This window comes from Acromyrmex echinatior, chromosome 4 (genome assembly GCF_024713525.1).
Source record: "Acromyrmex echinatior isolate Ae372 chromosome 4, ASM2471352v2, whole genome shotgun sequence".
In the NCBI taxonomy this organism is placed as follows: Eukaryota; Metazoa; Arthropoda; class Insecta; order Hymenoptera; family Formicidae; genus Acromyrmex; species Acromyrmex echinatior.
The window spans coordinates 9,118,845-9,141,658 of record NC_141855.1 but is presented as its reverse complement, the minus strand read 5'-3'; the positions used below and the strand labels follow the sequence as shown (position 1 = coordinate 9,141,658).

General features: G+C 34.3%; 2 protein-coding genes across 5 annotated transcripts in view; one reads left to right on the top strand and one right to left on the bottom strand.

The window, feature by feature from the left end:
* The window catches only part of LOC105152413 (uncharacterized), a 260,147-nt gene that overhangs the window by 111,916 nt on the left and 125,417 nt on the right, over positions 1-22,814 (bottom strand). The window lies entirely within an intron of this gene.
* Positions 1-22,814, top strand: part of LOC105152414 (lachesin) — a 141,290-nt gene that overhangs the window by 49,872 nt on the left and 68,604 nt on the right. The window contains exon 2 of the mRNA XM_011066695.2: positions 18,838-19,025. Within this exon, the coding sequence (XP_011064997.1) occupies positions 18,974-19,025 (52 nt within the window). The 5' untranslated portion in view covers positions 18,838-18,973. The remainder of the gene's footprint in view (positions 1-18,837; positions 19,026-22,814) is intronic.

The following is a 22,814-nucleotide window of genomic DNA, read 5'->3' as shown; positions in this document are numbered from 1 at the left end:
AATAAAATTAGAAAATATATTTTAACCGTTTTAAATATCTTTAATTTACATATTTAAAGATATTTAAAAATTTTTTTTCTACAAAGCAGTTCCAGTATTTCATACTTTTTATATGATATGAATTAATTACTTTTTATACGATATGAATTTTTCTATTTTTCACATCTAGATGCGAAAAATAGAAAAATTGTGATAAAAAAATATATACAATTTCTAGTTGAGTTTATAATATTTTTTAAAGAGAGATTGTATTTAGTTTTAGGTTTTATTAAAAATATAAAATATAATTTATTCTTCCTTATTTTATTCCATGTTTTTATATTCATTTTGTTGGGAAAATGTAAAAATATATATAAAATCTAATATGTAACATAGCTTCTATTAAACTCGAAATAGAAAGTTTCAGAATGGAAAGCGAAGTCTATTTCTTAGTAAATTTCTTAGTATGAGACAAAATTATTTTCTTCTTCTTCAAATAAAAAAATGCCTTATATGTATGTCTATTATTTATATAAAGAAAAATTAATGAAAAATAAGTATTTATTTTATATTTATTATTAAATATATTTCCTTTCTCTGTAATTTATCTCTCTAGATAGTCAAAAACTTTGTATAAATCTATAAATTAAAAATTTTTTCTATTCTCATTGTTGTTGTTGCCAAAATGCAGACAAATTCTGCAAAAGAGTTGATCGTTTTAACTTTGAGCAGTTACATTGACGGAAGTGGCCAAAGAGGGTTGGCTCGTTGCATGAAGGGAAAAGAAAAAAGATCTACACCGGGAAGGAACGAATAAAGAACGCAGAGTGGGTACCAGAAGTCGGTGAAAACTCGTAGAACCGTCCCAATGGAACGCGCCAAGTCATATATATATATATATAAGGTGCCTCGAGTTCTCATGTAATGTTCAAATTCTCTTTTTAATATAGTATTGGAATCTAAAAATCTCTACATATAAAAATTTTACGTTTTAAATTTTTGGAAAAAGTTGAATTAGTTATTATTATGATTATTAATTAAAAAAAAAAATATATATATATATATATATATATATATATATATATATGGTGTTATTTTTATCAATGTACTTAGAATTAATATCGTAGAATCTTTAATGACTCGAACTTATTGAAATGAATCGTCTAGAAATGATAATAATAAGAAATATTTTTATACGATCTTAGATCGATGAAACATACATCTTATATAGATGGAATAAGAGAAAATAGTTTACTATATTCCAATATCACTGTTCTTGATGCATTGGCATTTCAGAATAGAGCTTATTTCGCTCAAAGCAATCTTGTGAAAGGAAGGTGAATAGATTTTATATGTATCGCGTAGCATGTCGCTAAATATCTTTGACTTCAACACATTTCTTCATTTATACTCATAAAATCACAAAACTTACAAATGTATTTGTCCGTACAAGATCAATCAATGCTCGGCTTTTAATATATCTTTTTAAATGTCTAAAGAACTTTAAGATCGCTAAGAATAAAAAACAAATGTGATTAAAATTTATATAACTATTAAAAATAAAATCAGAGATAAAAGAAGATTTAAAAAGAAACAACGAATAAAACTTCACGCGACTATTTAAGCATCTTAGCTATAAATGAAAATCTGATAAAAATAAAAATCTTTCCAATAAATGCTGGCAGATTGTTGAGACAGTTGAAGTTCTGCTCGAAATCGTCGATCTAATCTCGTACAGTTAGATTTTTGTCGCCTAACCGTCGATAGTAGCACGATCTTGGGAACAGCACGCAGTGAGAAAGCCCTCCATCCTACCGAAATCGAATTCCATCAAGTTGAAGAAGTATATCGGCGACGAAGAACCAAGTCGAAACTTTTACAAAGTCTCCCCTTGTCTCTCGCTCTTTCCATTTGAGTCTCGCAATTGTCGCGTAACTCATCCCACTCGTAAAGTTTTCTCGGCCGCGACTTTACTGTCGCGCTGCAAAAATATCAGCGGGGATTAGTTAACGCCGTTGTGCAACAATTCCGACCGCAACAAGTAGTTAGTACGACGCGCTTTATCACGGAATTACATACGTAGCTCGGAAAATATTAGCTGAGATCTACGTGATGTTCTTTTATTATCCTTCCGGTTAAAAGACAATTTTTCAAAAAGTTTTTTAAATGTAAAAGAAATGAAAGTTACATAAAATATTTTAATATTTTATATTTTGATATTTCGAAGATAATTTGTTTTTTATCTTATATGTTCAAAAAAATATAGAAAAAGTAGAAAAAAAGAGAGAAATGTTAAAACTGTTTATGCACACTTTACAATTTTATTCTCAAATTCTGTTGCTTAATCGTTATCTAGTTTTCTTTAAACAAATGCATATAAAATATTTTTCATAAGTAAACTGTTCAAAGTTAACTGTGCAATCGATCTTATCTAAAAATTCAAGAAAAATTTTAAGATTATGATTTGTGTTTATTATTCAATAATAAACACAAATTATCTATCGTAATCGATTTAACGAAGACATGTATATTACGAAATAGTATATATTACAAGAGCTGGTAATCTCTTTTTCGACATTTATGACCATGTTATACGGTTAAGGATCTCAAAGAAATAGCTGAGCAGAGTCTTGAACAAATCGAAGTTCGTAGGTTGACGTACGAGAGAAGTGACCCCCGAAACTTTCGATCCTCTCACGGATTTTATCCTCCAGAAATCTTTTATTCCTCACCTAGCGTTGCAAAAACTCTCGGCATAGAAGATGTCAAGTGCAGTGGTGTTCTAGCTGCAATGCATGTGCAGAAGAAAGAAGAAAAGTTGAAAAAAGAAAGGAAAGGAGGAGAACGATAAAGACAACGAAAGTTTTCTTAAGCGGGTAGCGGTTTGCGGTAAAAAGCTGTATTGTAAAATTGAAAGTAAGCAACGTAAAAACTTTTCCGCGGACGGCAAATCTCGAATTCAGTCACGCGAAAAGTATTTTTACGCAATAATAAATAAAGATTAGCATTCGACAAAAAAAAATAATAATTTTCGCTTAGTCGATAGGTGTGGAAAATAATATACCAGCAAATGATTTTCATAGGATTCATACAATATGATGGAATCGCAGAGTGTTTTCGTACGCTATTTACGTTCCAATATTTTTCTATATATTTTACTCGTACGAGGATTACCCGAAATGTTTTATTGCTACGGCCTGAAAGCAAACCGATGTTTTTCATTTCGCAGTATCGAGCAATTTATTATCATTTGTTATTTTTCTGCGTGATATACAGTTATACGCTTTCGTAAGCAATAAAAGTTTTCTTGATAATCGTAGTCGTTCCCACATTTCTTTTTGCAATAAATTTAATCTTAAACGAGAACAAAGTTTCTTTCTTTCTTATAATCTCTACAATATTGCACAAATTTGAAAGAAATTTATTTACCACATCAAGCGTTTGCATGTGCATTATTACTTTGACAAGATTATTCAAGCTAATAAACCGATCTTTCTCTACGTGTTTACGTGAAAGTTTCTCACGTTCTACATCTACATACGGGGTTGAATGCACACGATTGTTACGTAGCCGCGGGAATGCGAGAATTTGTAATGCACGGTTAACATGCTGCTGACACGTATCCATCGACATCGTCAACCAGCTAGTCCTGTGGGACGAGCTCGTGTAAAGTCTCCGGTGAATCTCGCCTACGTGCTTCCCCATGGTTGTCTAAGCGTTCCTCTCCCTCAAGCAATCGTCGTTACATAAGCAATACACACAACGTTCATCAACGCATACAATTGAAAACGCATTGAACGCAAAGGGAGCGTACTTGATACAGTGTCGAAATTCCATCTTCCCTATTATCTGCAACAACACTCGATGTAAACCCTCTACCTTTCTTGCGATAGCCTCGAGGCGACTGCTCGACACTACTTCGCTACCTAGAAAAATGTCAATTTTCGAACGTGACAGTTTTCCGATTTACTAGTAGGGTGAGTCGGCGCGCTAAACGGTTTCCGCGGGGCGGAAATCGAGTACTCACGCGACACCTCGTTCCGTCTCGCGGATGGACGAACTGGACGATCTCAATGTGAACTGTCGCGCAGGGGACAGTTGGTCTTGCCTCTTTGAAGATGAAAGATCGCGCCCATTTATGGTACAGTAAAAGATAAGATCTCGACATCGTCCTTTCTCCGAACAATGAAGTAAGTTTCTAGTAGAGAGACACTCAATTTACTTTATAGTAACTGTTATAACATAAGTATACAGTTATAGCATTATGGTTTATATTGTTAGAAACAGTATTGTAAGATGTGTAACAATATTATAAGTTATTAATCACACAATTTTGTTTACACTGCCTTGTTTACTTCGACAGATAATTATTTCTTTCGGATTATATTCCTAACACAACATACGCGCGTTTAGTAATATTATATTTAAAAAATGTAAAATTTGATTTCCTCGGAATGTTTATACTGTTTTTTTTTTCTTAAAATTAAACTTTCTAAACTTTTTACTCAAAATAAAGCTTGCACAGCTCTCATTTTGAAGAGGAAGAGATATAAGTGTACGTACGTATAAACGGAAGGGTGTACTTAAACGTTGAGTGCCTGAGTGCCTTGGATACACGTTCACTTAATTACACTACTATTCCTTAATATCGCTCTGTAATTCTGAAATTCTGGTTTTCGTGCACAGCAACCCAACAAAAATGTAAATCTCCTTTTATCAGTGTACGCTATTATTTCGTTAGAAAAAAAACTACTGAAATATTATTCTTAAATTATTTAATTGACAGATCTGAAGAAATATGCTCATCGTTTGATCGATTATAATAGATATTTTAATTTTAAATTTTATTAGTTTTGTCTTCATAATGAATGTCTAACAAAAAATTCTAAAAATTAATATTTTGCCTCAAACTTAATACATTTATAATTGTGCAACAATTTATGTGATTAATTATTGATCATATAATCGTATTTGCATTATATTGTAACCAGATATTTATTTATTTCCTGCGGCGCGATAGGATGAGACGTGATTTTATTTCGCTCATGTTACGCGATGTGTATTTCCTATCGGATAAGTTCTCGCAATCTTTAAGCGGCGGGCACGGAATCACTTTTTCACACTTATTGCCTTATCGAACTTCGAATGTCCTTGGCTGAGGAATGCAAATCAGCAGGGCTTAACTTAGATGAATCCTGTCGTCCAAGGAAAAGAGGTATAAAGAGAAGGAGTGAGGACGCGAGATAGAGTGCAGATCGTGGGAGAGAGTCAGAAGTTTCGGATTACCAAGTGCAACGCCTCCTCCTTAGAATCCAAATGTCGTAGATGAGTTAGTTTGACTTTCAATGGATTGCCAATCGGTGCAAATGCGTCGCACCGTTGGAATACGACGATGGCACGTGCGCGGCTCGATATCGAGGTACAAAATATGAGAACTGCTAGCTGCCGTTTAATTGGATCCATTTTCTAACAAATTATAAACATCGTTCATTAAGATAACTCGCTTACGTAATCGTTAATGCTGTATAACGCCAAAGTGTCCCACATACTTAAACTGTTTCGTCGATGTATAAACTATAAAGCTTGTTGTTGGTTGCAAAGTATATTAATGGAGATCGATTTTATTTCTATATCTTTTAATTTTTCTGAATTATTATCAGTTGTTATTTTAATCAAATTAATCATAAATTTCGCATTTTTATCGATTTGATCTTTCAGATTAATTTTAATTTTTAAAAAGGAAGAATTGCACTTCGAGTCAAAAACGTAAGTTAAAACAATGTTCGAAATTAAGAAAAGTCACTATTAAACTTCGCTTATGCTGTTATTAAGGAAGAAAGGACATGCAACAAACCATGTATTCAGACTACATACAAAGCGTCCATCGCGATGCATGTCTGTCCATTTTGCGGGATATTTCAGTATGATTTTCTCAGTCGGGATACGAAGAAGAGTTTGAAGGTTCCTCTCGGTTTTCCCGGCTCCGACAGGCTACGTCCTGCATCACAATACTTCTCCAATTTCCTGAGCAGAAGTTACGGGACACGTTCCATCATGACGTCACGGGAACAAAGCTCTTTCTCTCCCGCCACCGTCTTGCTCGCTTTTCGCTCCCGCAAGCCCCCAAGACCGTTCTCCTTGTATAGCTGGTTGCTCCTTACACCCAGCAGACGATGGTAGTGGGGATAAATAACCATTCGGGGTAAACTAAGTTTGCGCACGCCGCACCGCGCCGCGACGAGAGGACGTCAAAGATCGCAAACGGCGACGGCGACTTTTCGTTCGACGTCTGCTCGATCGTTAGCTATGGAAACTCGATTCGTCTTGCTTTCAGTGCGTCTACCAAGTTTCTACCACGATAGATTCGGATATGCAAAAATAATGTCAAGTCTGCGGCTTATTATATTTTCATTACGGTGCGAGAAACTTGCCACGTTATCGAAAGGAGGAGAGAAACTTTACGTGATTGCGTGCTCATTGATAGGCGAAAAAGGAACTCTGGTGCCTGTGTTTCGAAACGTGACATGCACTGAGAGAAATGAGTTTGTTATTAGAACATAAAGCGATAATAAATATAATTATTCGGTAGGAAAACGAATCGACAGTTATTATTGCGAATCAATTCTCATTACATCAGTATTAACAAATAATACACGGTTTATATGTACGATAAAAATCACATTTGCTAAATCGTTGTTTGTATCTTTTGCAAATAATCAGTATCAAATAAAAGCTAGCAAATAAAAATCTATTCAGCATAATTGCTTTTATTACTAATAATTGGTTGAAATAGCAGACTAGTTTCAGTCTCCATGATAGAAATTTGAGTAATAAATCAAAAGTAATAAATCATATACTATTTGTTTTCGTTCGGTACCGACATTTGTTATCACTATATCTACAAATCATTTGTTACAGGTTCTACTAATAACTTAGATTAACAAAATCTTTTTTTTCAATGTATCTAATAATTTTGTTAGTGATTAGTGTAGAAATTCATAAATTTTAATTTTTCCATAGATAGAATTTTAACATTGTAAAAGTCATAATTCGAACATGCAGGTCTTATTATGATGATACTTGGGACATTTTTCTAATTTTTAAACAGAATAATGATTTAGAATAATTTTATGTTCCACAATTTTATTTTTTATATTTTTTTTCTATTCATATAGGCCATTTATCATATTATATTTATGCTAAGCTCAAATATTGCTATTTTCTATATGATCAAAAATTTAAATAGGTTAAGTTTTTTGTTATTTAATAACTTTGATAGAATAGAACAAATATTCCTTTAACATTATAAAAAAATATGTTTCTGTTATGAATTAATCAGAGATATTAGAAAAATAGAATAAAAAATTAAGAGTGGGCAACTATTTTTTGTAAATACCATATATTGAATTCAAAAGACTTATTTATCATATGACAACATTCTAAAATATAATGTTCCTTCATGTCGTATGTTGTAATCTAATCTAACACTTAATGTATCTTGTATTTGAAAATTTTAAAAATTATTGTAAAAATGTAATAAAAGAATACTCGTATCTAACGATAGCTAATTTAATTGTAACTCCTTTGCAAGATACCACCGAGTTCCTTAACGAAAATCCACTTATAAGCAGTAAAAGTGCAATCAGCCCGATCGCTAATGCGCCCTCACGGGCGATGCGCGGCTATTACGTGTCGTCTAAATGGAATTTGCAATTATCCACCTCAGGCTGGATCTCTGGTATCAAGGTTCCTGATACCAGACAGGACGACCCTTTGGTTTGCCCGGTCCAACCTAGGAAAACCGCTCGTAAGATGCTTGTGGTTACGTCGCTGATAAAGGAATGGACGGATGAGGTAGGGATGGAAAGGCATGCGGTCGAGGGATGTTACTGAAGCAAGTTTCTTAAAAGCAGTCGCCGTATCGTTGTCATGAAAATATCAATCTTCTGATGTATTGTACACAGTAAGATTTATCTATTTCAATGTCCTAAGTCTAATGAAATCTTGTTAATAATATTTTGTCGCGCATTCGCGTGATAATATCTCGCTGTTATCTTCAAATATGATCCCGTGATAGAAGAGCATAAAAGGATTAAGACCACTAGAGGCGGCTTCGTCATCGCTTAATGAAGTTACATGGCGTCTTTGTCGGCGGTGTCGCACGGTGAATGTGGCTGCACGCATTTGCCAGCAGCTCACAAATTTATTAATATTAGAATGCAACTTGCAGGGGACGCGTCGTATCGCATGTACAGTTTCGTAATAAGGACGGAACTCTCGCTCGAAGTGAGAAGAGCGGAGGGAGAACATCAGTGGCGATGAGAGGGAGGCTAACTGCCGGGCGTGGACTATGCGCGCCATGTGTAATTAGCAATGTTCTGGGGTGTAGGGACTCGACTTTAATGGAGCGCGTCGCATTAACCCCGGCATTTGCACGTCAGGCATGAAGATCGAGTGCAGTCGCGCGGGCATGCCTCTCCTTCTTCGACTGGCAACGAATGAATCCGGGAATCTCTCGGCTATTGTACGAGAAGTCATCCACGAGATCCATCTTGTCGTTGAACGAGAATAAGGAGTTTATCTTTAACAAGAAAATGTCGAGAGAAACTTAAATTAATGCATAAGACGCTATGATCGATTATCATCGTTGAAAAAAATATCAACTCCTTAATAATTTTTGTAACACCTTAAACGTGTTCGGATTTATAGTTTAGATAAATGAGCGAAAAAGACCATATTTGGTCAAAGCAAAACTTGATGCTTAATTTTTAATATTTTTGTCTAAATTTTACAATTTCCAATTTAAGCAAAATTATGTATGAATTTCAATGTTGTTAAATAACTGGCGCGCAGTTTGTTTGAACTGGTAATCGTAAAATTTACACAGAAAAATTATTATTAGAACTCATTTTGACCGAATATGACTTTCTTCGTTCATTTATGTTGAACACTTCTTGGTCAATTTTTCGCTTAATATTATTTATAATAGAATAGTATTTATTGTTATAAAATTTCAATAATGCAAATGTTTAAATCATTTCGTGAAAAAAGCAGCGACATTTAAAGAACATCTCTTACAGAAATCTAACACTGGCCAATTCAATACTAGGCAATTTATTATTAAAAGACAGTAATTAATTACTTATTTGAATTATTAAAAGTATCGAACAATAGTGCTTTTAATATTTAAAATGAGTAATTAATTACTGTCTTTCACTATTGGCCAGCATTAGATTTCTGTAAGGGATGTATCAAAATGAATGTAAAATTTATGAAGACCGTGGGTAAAGATGCGGTAATAATCTCGGAATTTTGCCGAGTACAAACAGAAAGAGAAAAAATAGAGACAGAAAGAAGCGACAGACGTGGGCACGTTACAGACAGTGCTTTCGGTTGCAGCGCTACGCTGCGAAGTTATACGGTGTAAGAGCCGAGTTATATTACCTGACCTGAGGGGTCTAACGCATTCAATTTGCGCAGGTGTTTCTCGCTACTTTCTCAATATTCGACGGCGTAGTGGGGCACGGCGCCACCATTTCCCCGTGGCAGTAAACTCGGTTTTATTATTGATAGTCCAGCACTCGAGACACCATTTCTCCTTCCTCTAAGAAACTCCCTTGCACAACGAGCGATCTGAACCCAATGACCTGTTTGCGCATAAGACAGCACTGATATGCATCTGAAACGTATACCAGATGTTTCTATTCTTCCTTACTTGAATTATTAGCAAACAAATGTTATTATTTCTCTCGTGTACTTATTTAAATTTCAAGATATCATTTTGTTTATTTGTCATAAAATTCGCAAATTTGAGGTAAAAATTGCATGGAGATGAAAGAAGCAGCATCGCCATCATTGGTATATTATATATTTAAAAAATTCTCGAGAAATAAAAAAAAAAATCTCGCACATGAAATATTGTTTGTGTACTTTCTATATCTCTCGTTTACATTTTCATACAATCTTAGCACAATCGTACGTGATCTACAATTGTGATTTCATTTCTCGCGAGAAGCACTTCTCAGAATGGTTAACAAAGGACGAAACAAAACACGAAACGCAATCCTTATAAAGGCAATTAAAAAATATTACAAGAGACCCTTGCCTAGAATTCGCAATGTCTCGCGATTCTCCAACCGGTTCTGCGCAAAATAAATATGCTAATTTCGGTCATAAAATTTCCGACGGCGAAATTCCGTTGAATTCATTTGCAGACTTTTCCGCGGAGAGTGTACGTTTCTGTACTTCCTCCCTCTCGCATAGAGCTGCGTCGCGAAGTGTGATATATTAGGGTGCTTTTGTACGAAGAGCGAATTACGTTCGCACTTATACGACATCCCGTAGACGTTCCAGGCTGATCATAATCTTCACGATTGTGGCGAACTAGCATTTAAGCAAAAATGTATCTCTTGCTGACAAATTGTATTGCTCAGAGAAAATTGAGGAATTTCATGGGTAGGAAGAAAAACTCTAATTTAAAAACGCATTAATATATTTGATTAAAAATAAATTTTAATAAATGTACGTTTAAACTTGTATTTAAGAAATAGAAAATGCAATATCATGCACAAATATTCTTGATTTGTTTTTAAGGCTGTATCAGGTGTATACTCTCTGCAAAAAGTTACTGGAATTGGATGTTTATATTTTTTCCGAGTGAAAACGAATGTTATGTACATATGAAACATATGAAACAGTTCAATAAGGTAAATATTTATATTTAATAATTTTTATAATTAAAATTTGCTCTTAATTAATTTTTAAAAACGTATCTATTTCTTATAAAAATAATTTTTTACTCAGATTCTAAATCGCCACCAAACTTTCAATATTATCTTTAATACAACAGAAAAAAATTTATTATTTCTTTATAATTTTTTGTTTTGTTAAAAATACATCGTTATTCGAAAGAATAACAATAGCGGCAGAGTCTTAAGTTCTCTTCCTTCATAGACGGTTAAATCTTTCCTTTTCCGGAAAATTTTCCTTAAGCTACTCTGTATTCGATGCCATGCAATCGTGCATCTCGCTTACCGTAAATACGCATAGAAATTGTAGAAAGCGATTAAGTAGCATTCGGGCGACCGAGTTAGCTAACTCCATTAGCATTCAAGGGACATGCTTTGTAGCATCTCCTAATTTAATAGCGCCCACAGTTTAGCTAAAAGCTACGACATTTCGATTGCCGCGATAGTTATGATAATAGCATGAAAAGGAATTCCAATGCGCACACTTATGTGCAAGTGTCGGATGTATGATTGGTATTCAGTATCGATAAGCAGGTGTGGTATATCGTGTCGCGATACCAATTGCGATTCATGTTGGCACAGGTGCAATAATAGGACAAACTATATGATCAATAATCGCGTATTAAAATGAATATTATACGTATACAAATTTTAACAATATAATGTAATAATACGTAGAATTAATTCATCATATATATATATATATATATATATATATATATATATATATATATATATATATACAGTAATTCATCATATATATCATCTTTGTATTAATAATTTTGTACTAATTTAAAAGCAATGTTATATCAGTTATTAAATATCTAACCTATTGCAGAACGTTAAAATATTCTTCAAATGTCCCGTATTTCCGTCTCGAAAGAAGTAAGATAATACATTTTGAATTTTCCACTTCCCTGCACCTCGTTCCTACCTGCGCATCTTCGGAGAGATAAGCCCAGGGAAAAAAGTCACGTTCGCGTGGTTTATCCGATTTCCCCCTTTATACCGCTGGCTTGTCACCGCCGATTCCTTGACAAAGAGAAGCGAGCAAGGGCAGGAGGCAAAAAACTGTCTTCAACACTTTCCGGATACTACCAACACTTTCGGAGCGCGTTAAACGCTTCCGGTCGCTTCGTGCGATCGACGAAGGCTCGCTGAGCTCGGCAGATATTTTAATGGAAGTTCGAACTCGACTTAAGATATTTTGCCCGAGCGGTACGAGGCCGCCGAAGTGTTCATAATGAGATGTTAATGGAGTAGCCGAGGAAAAAAAGTCTGTCACTCGTCACATCACGGTATCGACAGGTCTCTTCCTGCTCGGGATCTCTTCGGACTTCCCTCTTCGCGTCCGCCCTCTCGATGCTTCTTGGGTTCGACTTCTTCTTTACGCCGTGGAACGGCAAGCATTTTCACCCTCCCGCGTGTCCTTCGATCGGGTAGGGCGAAAGGAGAAGCCTATAATCCATTTTGTCTACCGCAGACTTCACAAATGAACTTTGCTTAAAAACCCTTTCTAGTAGGATCGGCTAACCGGGTCGATCGACAAGTAATCTTACATCGGAGACGAAATCCCGCCGACAAACTTATACAGGAAGGACGGAAAGAAGAGTGTCATGTGGATTAATATTTTTTGATCTTAATAAGGATAGATGACAGCCGCTAAGAGTACAAAGTCCCTCGTCATTTTTCACCAATTATCAGCTCTGTTCGTCGCGGCTACGCCACAGGACGTTTTATACCTAACGATAATGATCTACGATAAGGTGACACGGGGTAACGAGCAAGTTGCCAGTGTTCATTAATTCCGCGATTAAGCCTTTCGGGTCGGAGTTACATCTTAGCTTCTGAAAGAAGTCGTCTATCAAGTTTATTTTAACCAAGCACTACAGACAGACATCAGGACTGCTTTTAGAGCAAATAGATGTGTAGTTGAAGGTCATTTAAAATTGGAATCTGTTAAATTAGATCTTCTACGAGTGTTAGTCACAAATCGATATCGTTTTATTTCAGGCTTAAAATAAACATGAGCTATCGCATTGATTTTAAGCACAAGTCTTAACTCCGATGCGTTCTATAAATAAAGCGGTGGAAAGGAAGTTCGATATGAATCGTTTTACATTGATATCGCCCGAGGTCAAGGCGGATCTTGTAAGATGTTATTATATTTCTTGTCGGGACAAAGTTTTGGATACTTTGAATTTGCACGGTGGCTGCATCACCAAGACGTGAGAAATAACACAAATGGGATGCGGGGAAATATATTTGATGTGGACGGCACGATACAAGTTTGGTAGTTGTGAGTATCTTCAACGAATATTTGATAACCCGAGGGATGTGCTGTCTAACTTATAAGTACGAAATAATACCAACAAGGGACACGACGGAAGCACGCTATCATTTTAGGTTTTGCACAACTTTCTGTTTAGTATGAACGTTTTTATCAATGTTCCGCAAGGACTGATTGCTCGAAAATAGAAATGAAAGTGCAACATTTCAGTATCGCGACAAAATTCTGATATACGCAGGTACACTCAAAAAAGTGATCTTGCAGTTATGGCGAAAATTATCTAAGTACAAAAAAAAAGCTGAAATAGATAAATTTGTAGTAAGTACTGCGAATGTATTGTATCTAATCATATAGATAACGGATAGAATTTATATTTGTGCTATAAATTCTATGCGTATACAAAAAGCAGTTATAATTCTAGCTGAAGCAGCAAAATATTGTTTCCCGTGAATGGAACGTATAATTTAAGATAATACATAACACATATGTTTGGTTTTTTGTGGAATTTAGGATATTAAAACTAAAAACGTCCTAAATAATAAATGATAAATATGTACTAAATGACGTCATTTAATTTTATGCACGACCTCGCATGAGCGTGAAGGATTGATATCTATCCTTAAACACAGATCGATACATTTTATAGCTTCGTGATCTGGGATTGTAAAATGTTTCTTTTATTAATTCGAATAAAAACGTTTTTACCGTTGTTACTGAATAACACTTTGTTGATACGTATAAAATATTAGATTGGATAATCGATCGGGTAATCCTCGTCGAATTGAGATAACGAAAAAAGAGAACAAAATTAAATAACGATAGCCACAATTACTGACGCGTACCAACTTACGTCATCCTATATCTTGATCTGACCTTTCCAAGGCTTGCATTCCATGATGCAACTCCTTGACTATACTTATATGTAGTTTGTTAAAATGAAATTCTAAATGAATTCCTCTTATTCCCGAACTTTTTGTCGGATACTTTTCACAATAGAGAGAAAACGTCCCCGAGTGCGTCAGTGACGATACGAGGAAAGGACGTCTCGTCGATTCGGCGCGAAGTCGTTTCTTCCTGACGAACTCGTAAAAGCGAGACCGAGGACCGTAAACTCGCCCCGGGGAAGGTCGGACAGAATTACTGAATATTCACGAATTTGCCGACCTACACGCCGTGCTACACCGAGGATGGTTCCCGCGTGTGCGCGCGTGTCTTACATATTCCGTATCCTGTACATAGGTGGGCCTCTCTCGACGCTTCTGTTGCGAGCGAAACTGAACTTTGCAGAGAGCGTTAGAGCTCTCGGGGATACCAAGTCTAAGAGAAATAGCTAGTTTCGAATTTAATCGTTTTCCTCATTCATATATTAGCTTGGTTTCATGCCATCTTAGTGAACTCCTCATCGTGTTACGGAAGATTGGCGGATTAATGTCCTGCCATTCGGTTGCGGTGCTAAGGAGTTTCTGAGTAACGTATATATATTATTAGGTGTTGGAATTAATTCGTAGCGTTTTACAAGTGATGGGAAGTACTTTCATTAATGTATTTTTTAATGCTCATGTGAAATAAATAACATTCTTTCATTAAAAAACGCTACGAATTAATTCCAACACCTAATATATACATATATATATATATATATATATATATAGCGACGATATTGATATGCGACGGATGAAAATAAGCATCTAAGTAATTATTATTCGGAAAAAAATACTAAAATTTCCATAGATTTATATTTAAAAACTGAGAGACAGAGAGAGAGAGGCTGTTTTATTTTTGGAGAAAAAATTGCAAATCAATATTCTGAAATTCAATCATTTTTGTATAATTTATTTAACAAAAATGAATAAATGAGATAAAATATTTTTAATTTGAAAATCGAGAAATGCATATATATTTTTAAAAAATCGCTGTTACATTCAAGATTAAAGAAAGAATTCATTAGAGGGATGAAAAAAATTCCTGAAAACTCCTCTCAGATTAAAAAAATTTATAATTCTACAAGATTCAACGCTTTTGGAGAAAAGATATCAAGCGAATATTTTTTTCTCAAAAAACAGAATTAGGAAATAATATGGATGTAAAGAAATTATGCAATATGTAATAAAATTTAGATAATTAGAATTTCTCGGAAGCGCGATCTGCATATATCAGCTCGCTCGTCATTCATGCGCATCAAGATGGCACGTCCGACATTTATTCAGACTGAACTGTTTTTCATCCTCTCTTAGACTCGAGCTGGTATCTATCTCGCATCCATTATCATTCCCGTCTAGGCTCGCTAATTAATCACAGAAAGGAAATAAGATTTACCAACAGTCGTAGTGGAAAAATAATTATCTCGGCCACATTATCTCACACGCCAACTTTATCACAAACCACCCTTTGCTTATCATATTATCTATGCACGTAACATCCGTAAGCACTGTTTATCGGCATTACATCCTTCTCTTTTAGTCCCTTTTAAAACATGTCTTATATTCCCAATTACAAAAAGATAAAAATATCAGTAAAATATAGAATTATATTGTAAAAGACTTAATCGTCATCTAATTCTTGGTTTTTAACAATAATAAGTTAAACTAAAGATTTATTTATACAAATAAATAAATCTTAAGTAAAAAAAGTGTCAATATGCAGTCGAGTCTAATATCTATCGACTAAATCTTATTGTTAGTACTTAATGATATTTCTATATTATATTAGGTGTTGGAATTAATTCGTAGCGTTTTTTAATGAAAGAATGTTATTTATTTCACATGAGCATTAAAAAATACATTAATGAAAGTACTTCCCATCACTTGTAAAACGCTACGAATTAATTCCAACACCTAATAAATATATATATCTATATTTAAATATAGTTTTCAGTACTTCAAATTATAATAAGTTTTTTCATTGTTTTAAGATATTTGTTAGATATTCATTATTATAAATTGACGATTAATATTCAATTTATAATATTACTATTTCCAGCTTTAATTCAGGATTACGTTTTTAACATCGATTGTATTTAGCATGCAATTTGATGTAAGAAATATATTTAAATATTCATATAGAAATATTATTAAGCACCAAAATGCTATCTTTAAATCTAACTTCGAAGCGCCGCATATTGCCTTTTTTAATTAATTGATTCTTGATTGATTTTTATTTTATTTCTCTATAAGAACATCTTTCGCAAAGTGGAATATAAACCATTGACAAACAACGAAATTAACATCATATGTTTATTGATGATTCGCAGAAGTGGCAATATATTATCACTCTGTTTTATTAGTCGCGAATGAGGTCAGGCGGGTTGCAGATCAGGACCATCGAGAGATAACGCGCGTAGGTACGATATATAAACGCGAAATACAAATTACTGTTACCCCCATGGTCACTTTTTGTGCGTTCATTTATGTGCAAGAGATCCGAACAATTCGTTGTCGGCTCTGCGCTTCGAGGTTGGTATGGATTGGCTTCACGTCGCCAATAACGAACTGCAGCATTGCCAGTTCCGTGTTTCGCATTTTACCTCGTCGTCCTGTCTCGTCGTCGGCTTGTCGACGTCCCTTTCTCTAGATCTTGTTTGCTTTAAACTTGCAAGCGTCGATAATCGAGTTGCAAGCTCGTTCATTGTTAACGTATTATTCTTCGCGCGCTGATGAAACGGAAACAAACGGACGACGATGGAACGACACTCGGATGTCACAGTTCGATTAATACGCGTTAAATGGATGACGATCAACGGAAGCAGAGGGTTATAAAATAGGGTTACGCATTGAGAGGTGCAGCAAAATATCCACACGCGTAAAAGTGTAATTGATAATATTTGTTAATGGAGAAAAAAAGAGAGGTCAATGATTCTTTCTCTCTATAGAAACCAAAATATAAAATTGCTACATTTTCGTAGTTATAAAATATTTCATGGTATTTTCACAACTCGTATAAATTTTTGGCAACGAATGTTTGGTTTATTAACATTGAACGATCAAAGCAAAATTATTGCATAAAACATTATTTCTCTAGCAAAGATCGTAAAATTGATTATTAAACTTTCATAGATACCTATAAATTGAAAGTGACGTTGCTGGCATTTGTATTTGATTGCGATCTTAATCAAGTTATTAATATATGATTATAAATCGATCGAAACAATGGACTGCGCTCTGATTATTTCATGACGATCGAAGAATGAATTTTCGGGCGGAACTTGAATAACATTACTAACGGTTTATCGCCGCTTAACGGCCATGTGCATAATAAGCGGAAGTGAATCGTAGTGTTGTATCGTACGTATTACGTGGAACATATGACACGTGGATTTTATAATAATAAAATCGGTTACTTCACGAGTACTGTAACATCAGTATATCGCCCACGGTATGCGTAAGTCATAAAATAACGGACGGTGAACACGCGTGATTAATTTCTCCCACGGCGACAGAAATCGTCTAAAGCGGAAATGCATTTAGGAGCAATTTATCGCCGAATATATACGTGACACGTACTTACATAAACGTGACAAACGCGCTATTTGCATTCCACCCGTTTTCGTTCCCGTAAATTCTGTCGACGCCTGTGATAATTTATAAATTCGCGGAAATAACTTATTTTAACTGACAGCGCGCTCGTCAAAATTGTAACAGCGATGTAATTAAATTTATCGCGACATTTATTAATTTGTAAATGCGGATTGTAAATAGTACCGTAATAATATAGTTTATAAAAATATTGAAAAAATTCAGTCAAGCTTCATTTAATGTAAAAGTGCATCGTTTATGTTTCTCAAAGGAAGTTTGATGATTTTCTTCAAAATTGATATATAATAATACATATCTAAAGAACCTCGTACTAATTACATAGAAAACTGAGTCCTGATGAAATGAGTTTTCACATGTTGTAGCTTTGTGATGAACAAAATATGTTATACAAGGCTCAAATAGACAGTTTTTCAGTTACAGTGTAACAAAAATGTGAAACTTGCTTACAGTGCTTTGGTACACTATAATTTAAAAAATGATTATATATTATTATTTGAGCCATGTTTATATGACATTGTTTATTACTACATTATAAGCTACAACATATGTCAAAATTAATTCGTTACAGGACTTCCATATAATTAGTATGGGATCTTTTATGAAAATGTATGTTTCTCTTGGTTCATCTGTTATAATTTAAAACAAAAACTAAAAATATTAATTTAATTAATGCTAATTACTTAATTTATGTTAGTTTAATTCGCTTACGGCAACAAATTATTCAAAATCTCTATTCAAACAGTTGAAAGATATACACTGGTCACACACAAGTTGCAAATTCAATCAGTGAAAATAAATTGTCAACTTAATTATTCTAATTCATTATTCTAATACATACGTTTAATTCCGAATCTTCTAGAGACATAATTTTTTATTACATCTTGATTAAATAATACGATAATATCTTTTGATATCTGGAAGGAAGAAAGACAGATCGCAATTGCATTAATAATCGTGCATCAAACGTAGACACCCGGCGTCGAAAATGTCAAAGTAGTTTCTTATTCATCGCAAACATCGAAATTAACATTGCTCCGCTCTTAACAAAGTTGGCCAAGATACGATCGATGAACGTCATCAAGCGAAACGATACGCTCGGCCGGTCGCGAGCGCGACGCTGCTGCTCGATCTTGAGATGCAAAGCTGGAACACGTTGAGCGACCCCGAAAGTTCGCTCGCTGGAAACGGACGATAAAGCGGCGTGGGTGATCGTTACAGCGAGCGGCAGTGACGGGCCTGATAATACTGCCCTCTCAAGTAAATGATCGAACCAACGCGATTGTTTCAGGCATGCTATGTGTCAGAGCATCGGAAACGGAGGTCCGTGTAGAAGATGACGGGGTTAAGTAGATAAAGGGAGCAGGCCTGGCTGCCATCAACGACGGACGATTCCTCGGCTCTTCTCTTTCTCACCGCAGCGCACAATGCTCTGCCACCGCGCTCTTGTCATTCTCATCGCTGTCAACGTGCCAATCGGTAAGTGATTTCGATTCTGTGACCTTAGATTCCCCTCCCTTCCTCAATTCTTTCGAAATGATTTGAAGAAATTTTTGAAAAAATTAATACAATGTTCAGAAATTTCTTCTAAAAATATATAAGACATTCCACTCTCATTTCAAATTGTAAATTTATGTTACTGCTTTATGTATGAAATTACAACAAAATTAGTGAAAGATATTCAATGTGTATTATAGATGTTTTATAAATGTTACATGGAAGATTTTATCTTTTGAATTTAGAATCGTAAATAATATTTTCAAAGAATTGGAAAAAGTAATTGTCGTGTAAAAACGTGTTTTTATTCTTCACATTTTAAATTGCGTCTCCATATTTCAAAAGTACACAATTAAAAAATTTAAGTTTTTCAGAAAAGAGATAAAGCTATTTTTCAATTCAACAGAAAATTATTGACTAATGAATTAATATTGGTAAAAAAAATATACGCTTAGGAATGAACTCTTGGAAACAAATGTCATTTTTGTTATTTTTACAGCCCTTAAAAAATCATCCTTTTTGAGTTGATGATTTTGATATCCTATAAAATTATAAAAAAATGAATTTGGAATACTTTCTCAAAAGTAAAGGACATAACTCGAAATATCATCAACAGTTTACCTTGATCAATTAAAATAATTCAATTCAATATGAAACAATTTCTTCTTTAAACTTCGATCACCAAAACTATTTTAACTCTAAATGTTCTGTGTAGGAAATCCTTTTTTTTTACTTAGAAAAATAATATAACTCATGTATTACTCAAATGTATTACTCTTGAAAAAGGTATTATGATCTTTGTTTGAAAACCTTAAGAACGATACATGTGCTATTTGATCAACAAACTGTTTTGAAGTTAAGTTAATTTACTTTTAATGATTGGATAATCTTCATCTAATCCGTGGTAATAAGTCGAAAATCATATTCTTTTAATTGTGTTACTTTTAAAGTAAAGAAACGAAATTATTTATCCGCAACCAAATATATAGAAATAACTTTTAACAAGAAATATCTCTTCGTTCGTCAATCGCATTAATCGAGTATTCGATGCAACTAAGTAAATTGAAGCACGTGTACGATTTGAGCAGCAAGCTTCTGTTACATATATCATTCCCGGTCCATTACATCGGATACGCTTATTGCGATTGACGCAGAAGTCGATACATTGCGAAAGGTGTCCAATACGAAATCTGTTGTGCTCGACAACGAGCAATAACGCAGATGCAACGAGGGCACGATGCCAACGATGTTCTATATACGCAGTCCGCAAAATAAATAAAGTGTAGTTCGAGTGCCACTTCACTGCGGAAGCGCGACGCCATCCACCGTCGAGCTGTCAGATTCTTGCCCGAATGTTTATCCGATAGCAGTAAATAGAGAGGAAGCGATTGCGTTTTTGCAAATATTTCATCTTGCTGCGTTACGATTTATTACACACGGGACTATTCTATTTCGGCATACGACACCTAAATATATGTTGTCAAGTTTATCAAATTTCTTGATAATCCTTCTTTTATAACATAAACAAATAAGATTCTTAGATAATTAATAGAAATAATATAATACTCTTTGTGTGTAAAAAGAAACAAGTTTTTTGGGGAAGAAATTTTACATCTACCGATCAGCACACAATTTTTTAAAAATGTTTTTTTAAATATTTATTTAATATAAAGATCTGGTAAAAAAATATTGTATGTTAATTGAGTTATTTGTTGTATTTAAAGATTATTAAGTTTTCTCGAGTTAATTTGAAAATAGTTTCCAACATTTTCAACAATTTTTAAAAATTAATTTTTTACTTGTTTTTATACTACTTTATATGCTCATATTTTTATTATAATTAAACTTGTGTCTGATTCGATTCTGGGTAAAGATATTCTAAAATAAATACCTGTTCTCTTTAAGAATCGTGATAAAAGCTTAATAGCTTGTGCACCGCCGAGTAATTGCTCTTTCCTTTTTCGTGATTGATGTACCGATTAGCTGCTCGAACAATCGACTCGACGCAATAAATTCGATTTAACCTCAGCCGTACTCGATCTTGACGTATAATTCTGCCAATAGGTATCGTATACTAGACTGTGCATCGATTATCCAACTATTGAGCATCCAACAATTGAAACATGATTAAGATACAAAATGCAACTTACGTAAAGTAATTCAAAATAGTTGCATAAATCATAATAATGTAAACAAATTATCTATTGAATATTCATTATACGAATAAGCGTGTGTCATATTCTTAAATATCAAACAAAGATTGAGATTTATATTTGTTACACAACAGTGTACACAATTCATTTAATTCATTTAAAATTTACTTAATGCTCGAATAATGATTGCTGCTTTTAATGTTTTAAGCATGAGAGACGAGAAACGAGAGCATACGGTATATAATAATAATACATTTATAGTATAATAATTAATAATAAAAATTAATATTTAAATTCCTTTCTATTAATTCAATTTTTTTCGTAAAGTATTTTCTGATAAAACAAAAATATTTTTTCAATCTATTAGAATATCAATTAAATTATAACATAAATAAAAAAAAACAGGCACTGCCGAATTTCACTTATTTATTACTGATCCTAAATGCATCGCGTGAAATAACTGAAAACGATCTGTAAATCGCTTGAAAGAGCATATTCAAGTAAAATGTGCACGAGTTGCACGAATGTGAGTAATTGAAGTCCGAGTTTATTCGCAATTAACATGAGCTAGTCGAGAAATAATAAACGAACGTTCATTGCGAAGTCCGAACCGAGCGATGACAACATCTGGCGCAGATACCATGATACTAAATATACTACGTATATCATACAAACGCACGGTATATCTCGAATGTTGCCAGCACCCAAAGTGCGTCAGAAACGCCGCGAGCCTGGTCGCTGTCACTGATGTTTATTGGCACAGAGAGTATCCACCACACATACTGAAATTAATGATAGCTTGTTTAGATTATAGTCCACGGACATAGTTGGCCTCCGGCAATCTTCCCATGTCACTTAACTCTATATTAAACTTTCGAGATACAAGGATGTGCGGAAGTCAATAATTAAATAATTGAAAATATAGAATTTTTGTGCGAGGATAATTCGGGCATCACACGTTGAAAGTTTGCGTGTTATGTTTTAGAAATAATTTATAGATTAGAATAAATAAATAGTTGAAATGAAAACACTCTAAATGTTTCGTAATCGTTTCTCTTCGCTGAGATACGATAAATTTAAGACAAATTTACGTAAAGGATATTTTCTTCGTATATTAATATCAACAATATCGATATCGCCATTACCTCGATATTAAACGTCAACGATTTTTCTGCAATAATATGAAGAAAAAAATCAAGAGGATAGACTCGTGTCGATGCGGAGATAGAGTCGCGCAATTTGCGATCGACGGGATACACGTCCTATAATCCGTCCTGTGCAACGCCGACGACGTCCGATGCAGATGCAATGGAGGATCGGTGCCAAATACGTTATACGGGCCACGGGAAATGGGCACGTAGATCGCAGATATGGCGCGTCCTCCAGTACTGCGGCATGGATCGCTCCAGTCTGGTCAACTTCTGGCCCTGATGTTTATTCGGCGCGAGTGGAAACGCCGACTGCGCTTGTCGTTCGAATTAATTTACCGCTTGCGGGCCTCCGGTCTCTTCACAGATATAGATAGATAGAGAGAGAGAGAGAGAGAGAGAGATAGATGGATGGAGAGAAAGAGAGAGAAAAGAAGAGAGAAATGAGAGATAACAAGAGAGACAGGTAG